At 40.5% G+C, this 8,075-nt stretch overlaps 1 protein-coding gene across 2 annotated transcripts; it reads right to left on the bottom strand.

Annotated features, from left to right (window-relative positions):
• Positions 1-4,957: 4,957 nt before the first annotated feature.
• LOC131362509 (piggyBac transposable element-derived protein 3-like) lies at positions 4,958-7,692 on the bottom strand. 2 transcript variants are annotated; one of them, XM_058404530.1, is made up of 3 exons: positions 7,395-7,532; positions 6,854-7,063; positions 4,959-6,715 (listed from the first exon to the last, which is right to left on the bottom strand). In XM_058404530.1, the coding sequence occupies exon 3, from the start codon at positions 6,529-6,531 to the stop codon at positions 5,206-5,208; it is 1,326 nt and encodes a 441-aa protein (XP_058260513.1). In that variant the 5' UTR covers positions 6,532-6,715; positions 6,854-7,063; positions 7,395-7,532; the 3' UTR covers positions 4,959-5,205. The 2 variants fall into 2 exon arrangements, with proteins under 2 accessions (XP_058260512.1, XP_058260513.1); XM_058404529.1 differs by lacking the exon at positions 6,854-7,063 and having other exon boundaries at positions 4,958-6,715; positions 7,395-7,692.
• Positions 7,693-8,075: the final 383 nt, after the last annotated feature.

Raw genomic sequence — 8,075 nt, 5'->3', positions numbered from 1 at the left:
GTGATGGTGTGAAAGCCCCCAAGTGTCTCTGTCCATGGCTGTCTCCTGGTCCACACAGATCCATCCACAGCATCAGTGGGCACCATCACGCGGCGAGACTCCGACCAGGGGTAGGGCAGTGGTCACACTGGAAACTGGCAAACACTGGGAGCTCAGGAGTGGGGTGTATAGCTCCACAGAGAAAGTAGAGAGAGAAAGAGAAAGATATTAAGTTTCTGATCATGTGATGTTTAAAGACAACGTAGAATTATGTGTAAAGTGCAGGCAGGGACTCCGGCAAGACTAGCTATGACATCATAACTAAAAGGGAGAGCCAGAAGGTCACAGACATGAAGGCTTCCCGGGACATAAAGCATCCGACCACTTCACAGTCAGCAAACCTGAGCGACTTGCGAGGGTGGTAAGATGACAGCATCCAACACATCCCAGTCACCAAACACTCTATGACCATGAACCTTCCAGATCTGCTCCTTTACCTAAGAAAACTATACATTAAAAGCTCGACTAAACAAATGTGTCTTCAGCCTAGACTTAAACATTGAGACTGTGTCTGAATCCCCAACACTAATTGGAAGGCTGTTCCATAACTTTGGGGCTTTGAAAGAGAAAGCTCCGCCCCCTGCTGTAGCCTTTGCTACTTGAGGTACTACCAAGTAACCAGCACCCTTTGATCGGAGTAGGCGTGGCGGATCATAAAAGACTAAAAGATCACTCAGGTACTGCGGCGCGAGACCATTTAGTGCTTTACAGGTTAGTAACAGTATTTTATAATCAATGCGAAATTTGACTGGGAGCCAATGTAGTGTGGATAAAATAGGAGTGATGTGCTCATATTTTCTGGTTCTGGTTAGGACTCTAGCTGCTGCATTCTGGACTAACTGGAGCTTGTTTCTGCTCCTACAGGAACATCCAGACAGTAAGACATTACAATAATCCAACCTAGAGGTAACAAAAGCATGAACTAATTTTTCTGCATCATGAAGCAACAACATATTTCTTATCTTAGCGATATTCCTAAGATGGAAGAAGGCTACCCGAGTGATATTATCTACATGAGCTTCGAATGAAAGACCAGAATCAATAATCACACAAAGATCTTTTACTGCTGGACAAGATGAAACCAAAAGACCATCCACCATTACTCTGTAATCAGAAAGCTCACTTCTAACTGCCTGTGGTCCTTGTACAAGCACCTCTGTCTTGTCCGAATTAAGCAGGAGGAAGTTAGTGGCCATCCAATGTCTAATGTCCTTTACACATTCTTCTATCTTAATAAGCTGGTGTCTCTCATCTGATTTAGCTGAAACATATAGCTGTGTGTCATCGGCATAACCGTGGAAGCTAATACCATGTTTACGAATAATTGCACCAAGGGGTAACATATATAGGGAGAAAAGCAGTGGGCCTAAGAGAGAACCTTGTGGAACACCGAACATAACCTTGGTATGCATGGAGAAGTCACCATCTAGATCTACAAACTGATAACGGTCAGTCAAATTAGACCTGAGCCAGGAGAGGGCTGTTCCTTTAACACCAACAACATGTTCTAGTCTATCAAGTAGAACAGTGTGGTCAATGGTGTCAAAAACTGCACTAAGATCCAGTAACACCAGTAAGGAGACACAACCCTGATCAGAAGCCAGTAACAGGTCATTGACCACTTTAACCAGTGCTGTCTCTGTGCTATGATGAGGTCTAAATCCTGACTGATACATTTCATAAATGTTATTTCTATGCAGGTCTGAACATAACTGCTGTGCTACAGCCTTTTCTAGGATCTTGGAGATAAAGGGCAGGTTTGATATCGGTCTATAGTTAGACAGCTGACCGGGGTCGAGGTCCGGTTTTTTAATCAAGGGTGTGATAACTGCTAGCTTAAAAGATTTAGGCACATAGCTAGTGCTTAGGGAAGAATTAATTGCTTTTAGAAGGGGTTCAGTAGCTACTGGTAATATCTGTTTAAGGAAAGACGTGGGTAAAGGATCTAGGATGCAGGTAGAAGATTTTGAAGAAGAAATTAGTGAAATTAGATCAGGCTCTTGAAGTGGAGTGAAGCACTCTAAGCTCTGATCAGAAATAGCTATATTATCTAAAGGATTATTTATCAAATAATATGGTTTTAAATTAATAGTCTGAATTTTTTGCCTGATATTGTCAATTTTTTCATTGAAAAAATTCATGAAGTCATTGCTGCTAAATGTAGATGGTGTGCACTTTTCTACAGTGGTTTTACTCCTAGTGAGTTTGAAGTCCATCAATGTCAAATGAAGTCCATCACAGGTGGTTTCTCGAGGATTACGTCATTTCCACACAGAGAGAAGGTCTTTGTCATCTTCTTGATGAGATCAAAGTACAATGGGCTTTTTGACGTAGAAACATGACTCGGGTAACATGAACTCTTACCATAACCATATTCAAGTTGCTGAAATGAATTATTTAACATCCACTTTTAACCTTTTTAGCTTTAGAACATCTTTAACTAGAACATTACTATGAATTTCTACATTTTTTTACACAGTAATTGTGTCCTGTTAACCAGAATAGGCTTTTAACCAGGAAATAACAGGATTTATATCAAAACCATTTCTATCTCAACATCACTTATTTGTGCCAATCCTAGGCTTAGTAATGGCACAGAAAAGTAGCTCAATATTTCATACGGCTTACAAAAAGTTGTAGTTCATTCATTTTAATTCAAAAACAATTCTTTTTCAATCTCAACATCACTTATTTGGGCCAATCGGTGAGGAGAGCCAAGATGGTGTCTGTGTAACATCTTTAGATTGGAGCTCTGCTGACAAACTGCTTTTTTTGCTGATTTTGGTGAACTAAAATATTTCTAAATCGCCCCCAAAGCAGTTTTAAAGTACAAAAAAAAAGATATTTAGTACTTTTTCGGAAAACATTTTTTATTTTAAACTTTTTTCAAACTTCACCTGCTCTGAATCGTTCTCACGTGGAAGAACATGGAGCACAGCGTTATTCGCAACGTGATGCACACATATGCCAGAAAATCTTTGGATCCCGCTTTTACTGAAGAACCGGGACTTACAGCACTTCCTGAAACTCCTGACAACCGTCCGGCTAAGAAACCCAAGACGAACATAAAAACCCCTGAAGCTCCGCCGGCTATGCTAGCTGTGATGCTACGTATAGAGAAAATGCAGGAGGAAAGCCTAGCAAGGTTGGTGCATGTGGAATCCGCAGTTAAAGATAACAGTGCTTCTATTAAAAATCTGGTCGACCCTTTGGAGTCTTTGGCTAAGCATATGGACGGTATGGCAAAAAAAATGGACAATGTTGACTCGAGAGTTTCTACACTGGAGAAGGAGAATGCTGCATTTCGTGAAAAAGTGGAAGAGCTGGACGCATATAAAAGGAGGTGGAATTTGAGAGTGGCTGGAGTGGAGGAACGTACCGGTGAAAATGTGAAACAGCTAATAATCGACCTCTTCATTGAAGTCTCCCCAGATATCGCAACCCAGCTTCCTTTATTGGTGGATATCGCTCACAGACTGGGTCCGCGGTCGGATAAGGAAAAATCTTCATGGCGCATTATCGTGCAGTTCAAATCTCGGTCACACCGGGACAAAGTATGGAGGGATGCCAGAACATCAGCCGTGCTTAAGCAGAGGAAGGTTCGGGTCCTGGAGGATCTGACTCATAGCACTAAGGATGCGAGAAACAAGCTATGGCCACTGGTTGAGCAGGCAAGGAAAGAAGGAAAGAAGGCCGGCTTTCGAGGAGCATTTGCCATTATTAATGGCAAACGAATGTCTGTTAATGACTTGTGAGCATGTTACATTTCTTGTTACACAGTATCACTTAAAGAACTGTTTACCTTAATAGAAGTACAACCTGTTTAAATGCACTATCATGGGGTAAGATAACTTGAACAATGCACCCGTATGTTAGCAAGTAATAGCATTACTTTAGTCAGTCAATTATTTAAGCCGGATGGACAGTTATATAGTTACACAGAATTTATCACAGCTCATTCTCTACTTATATCCCCTAGAGAATTCTCTATTGTGATTGATGCAATTCCTTCTGGCATCAAAACATTGCTGAAAGGGTTCTCCTGTTCTACTCCTGTTGTCCCAAATATGGACCCCATTCAAACAAGTGTAGGCAAGATATGCTTCTCTGTCAGCCAATCACACAACAAAAATGTTAGAATGCTGTTTCAACAACTTTCCGTCTCTGCTCCCTATGTTGTGTCTTATTGGAATAGTTTTGCTAGTGATATACCGTGGAAAAAGGTCTGGTCCTTACCATATAAATATATCTTAACTCATAAAGTAAGAGAAATTTCTTTTAAAATACTATATAAATACTGCCCAGTTAAATCCTTTATTTCACATAGATTCAAAAAGGATATCGACACCAGCTGCTCTTTCTGTAATAGCCTTCCTGAAACTTTGGCTCACTTATTCTGGACTTGTACACACGTTGAAAAATTCTGGTCTGATATCTTAGTTCTTCTACAAGATAATCTTCTCCCAAACATCGCTTTTTCTCTCAAGCATATTGTTTTTGGTTTTTATGAACATAACAAAGAAGATAGTAGATATTATATTATGAATCAAATTTTTATTTTAGCAAAATTTTATATTCATAAATATAAATATACTAACAATAAACCATTTTTACCTGTTTTCATCTGTGAAATTAAGAAATACTCTGAGTCTATTAAAAGTTCCAAAAATTCTAAAGCAATAAAGACATTCAACCTATTTGAAAAATACAGTATTAATAATTGGTGATGTGTATGCATCTATGTGTGTGTACGTATGTATGTGTATATGTATGTATATCCTCCTGAGAACCAAGGAAAAAAAAGTATCTTTCAATTCAACTTTTTTTGTGATTTCCTGCCTCTTTGGAGCTAAAAGAACAACACACAATTTAGAATTTTTTAAAAATATTTTTATTTCTGATTTTACAGCATGTCCACTGTAGTATACAACAGAACGATTTTACTGTATAAAATAACAGCGACAATAACAGCGACACTTCAGAATCAAAATGGGCTGAAAGAAAAGAAGAAAGCCAATCCATTTTGTAATAAAACTTTTTAAATTAAACTGAACATAAATTAAACTCTCAACAGTCAGGAGGGCCTGGGTAGCTCAAGTTTGAATCTGTTAGCTCCTCCTCCTCTTCATTGTTTTCCTCCTACTCTTCCTTGTTCTTCTTTAATTCTTAGCGATGGTACTCCAGGAAACAGTTTCTCTTCTTTGTTATGCAGAGGAACATCTTGCAACTGATGCATCTCATATATGTTTTGCCCATGCAACCTTGGTTTCGGCACCTCTCTGCATGGTTGCAGTCTACCATCTCTGGCATGTGTCTGGCCCCACATTTTCTTAACGATGCTTCTGGTTGTGGAATCCTCTTTTTAAAGGGTGGCTCGTACTCTTCTTCGCTCTCCTCACTGTCGTCTACTCTTTTGTCAGTGTCCTCAGGTTCTAGGTAGTTCATCAGCTCATTTGCCAAATGCAGTTTGAAGTCCAAGAACTGTTCAGTGTTTTTTGCTGATCGTTTAAGCGCTATGCTGTCAGACTTGTACTGGATCCAGGAATTTGTGATGGCAACATCAAAGAAATGAGCAATCACACGCATAGTCCATTTCTTGGTTCTGCTTGCCATGTGATAGAAGCTCAGCATGCGGTCACAGAGGTCCACACCACCCATGTTGACATTGTACTCTCTAATGACTGAGGGTCTTCTCACTTGGACCTGGACTTTGTCTTTATTCGACCATCTGGTGCAGACATCTTCAGGATCTTTTCCATGTGCAGTAGAAGCCATCAGCACAGGCTTGTTGTCATACCATTTTGTGATGGCCAACTCAGGACTTCTCCTGACTACCATCACTGACGCTCCCCTCCCTTCTCTTTTCAGTTGTTTGTCATCAGGCAACTGGCACGTCTTTGGGAGACGGTTTTTTGTTATGGTTCCAGTTGCTGGAAGGCCCTTGGCCAGCAATTTATCCATGAGGTTAACTGATGTGAAGTAGCGGTCGAAGTACAGGTGACTTCCTTTGGGAACAGTTTCAACCATGCGTAGGACTGCTGCTGCCCCAATTCCCATCCTTCGATCAGCAAATGTATCCTTCCCTTGATATACTTCAAAGTCCAGCATCAGACCATCTGGAGAAGCAAGTACAAAAACCTTTAAACCAGTAGGGTATGGCTTGCCTGGAACAAACTGCCTGATGGGACAACGGCCCGTAAAAGGGATCATCTGCTCATCGATGCAGACTCTTCCTGGTTTCGGGAGGCCAAGGCAGCCTCGCCTTACTCTGTCCAGAAGTGGCCTGACTCTCCAAAGAATGTCTTTCTTCTTTGTTTCCTCTGTTACATCCAGGTCATTGACAATTTTCAGTGAGTTTCTTAACTTGAAGAACCTATTCCTTGTCATTTTCTGGCTTATTATTGGCACTTTGGTTTTGCTGGCCCAAAACATTTTGATTCTGGGAAAGCCAAGGCAGGCCATGTGGATTGAAATGCCAAAGAAGATCCTCATTTCTTCAGCGGTGGTGTTGAAGAAGATACCCTTTGTCTGTAGCTCTCTCTGATTTGTAAATGCTGCCAAGTCTTCAAAGACTTTGTTGTCAATGTACTGTGAAAAGTACTGAATAGGACTCCAGTTTCTACGAATGGTGGGGTCCTCTTGACAGTCAGGAGGCCTGGGCAGCACAGGTTTAAATCTATGATGGGGAGGAAAAAACCCACAAACAATCATTGAGGTAATGAACACAGTGTCTTTTCTTATCTTCTTTTCTTATCTTCTTATCTTATCTTATTGTATCTATCTATCTATCTATCTATCTATCTATCTATCATACATGCTGGTCTTGGCCCACAGAGGACGACGGTTTTCCTGTCATCTGTGTCTGTCAGCTCATCTGATGAGCCTCCTGACTCATCTTCTGAGCTTTCTCTCTCTTCTTCAGCAGGAGCAACCTCATCCTCAGCATTTTCCTCATCTGACAGTTCCAGATCTGAATCTCCCTCAACCATTCGATACAAAATTCTCTCTGCCTTGGTTCTGCCTTCTATAATAGTGTAAAATTTAAGAGGTTGAATGAAACATAGTTATAAACAACTATTTATTTATTATATGAATTACTTTACATAGAAAATGCATGTTTTGGGGCAGAAAACTGAATGTAAACAGAAAACTAGCAAGCTAGCTAGCTATTAGCTAACCCCATTAAATTGTTCTTATGTCCATTACAGTTGACATCTATAAAAGGGCTAATATTTTTCCTGACAAAAAGTTTAACTGAACTCTGACCCCATATTATAATTCCTGACATGTTCATAAACAAGAAAATATATGATTATAATAGGTGAAAAATTATATCTTAACAATATATGACTTACCTTTTAATTTTTCCTGACAGGCACGTTTTTCTGCAGTCTCCATTTTGTCTCAGCATGAAAACAAACTTCCCCTCATCCCACCCAAACATATGAGATAGCATTGGAAAGGCCAGGATGTCCTCTATTGAGCACATCAGGCCTTAGTAGGGTAGCTCAAATGAGTCAAAAGATATAGATCAAAAACTAATGTCCATCACAGATGACATAAATGAATAGGCTGGGTCTCAGGAGGATATATATTCCTCTTCTTCTAGTTTGGTCATTTATTTGTAAAGGTGCTCTGTACTTGTTTTCAATTTTTTAATAGAACCCCATCGTGTTCAGTTCTGTTAAAAAAAAACTTCAAAAAACAAAAACTTATTTGTGCCAATCCAAGGCTTAGTAATGGCACAGACCAAGCTAGCGATTAGCATTAGCTGCTAGCGCTAACGTGATTAGCGCATAAAACATGCCGTTTGTTCATGGAGATTTTAGCTCTTAGCACACCTATCACCCGCTCTTCCTCTACTTTGAACAAGAAGCACGTGGCCTACACTCTGCCTGAGGTCCGCACGGGCTTCGAACCGACGTCTCTACGGGCCTGAGCTCCATAAACGAAAGCGCTAACCACTAGGATACGACAGGTTCCGCCCCTACTTACAGCTGATAGGCTGGGGTGCCGTGCGCAAGCCCTCTGCGGAT

The sequence above is a fragment of the Hemibagrus wyckioides genome, linkage group LG12 (assembly GCF_019097595.1).
Source record: "Hemibagrus wyckioides isolate EC202008001 linkage group LG12, SWU_Hwy_1.0, whole genome shotgun sequence".
Classification (NCBI taxonomy): domain Eukaryota; kingdom Metazoa; phylum Chordata; class Actinopteri; order Siluriformes; family Bagridae; genus Hemibagrus; species Hemibagrus wyckioides.
This window is presented reverse-complemented; position numbering and strand designations above follow the sequence as displayed.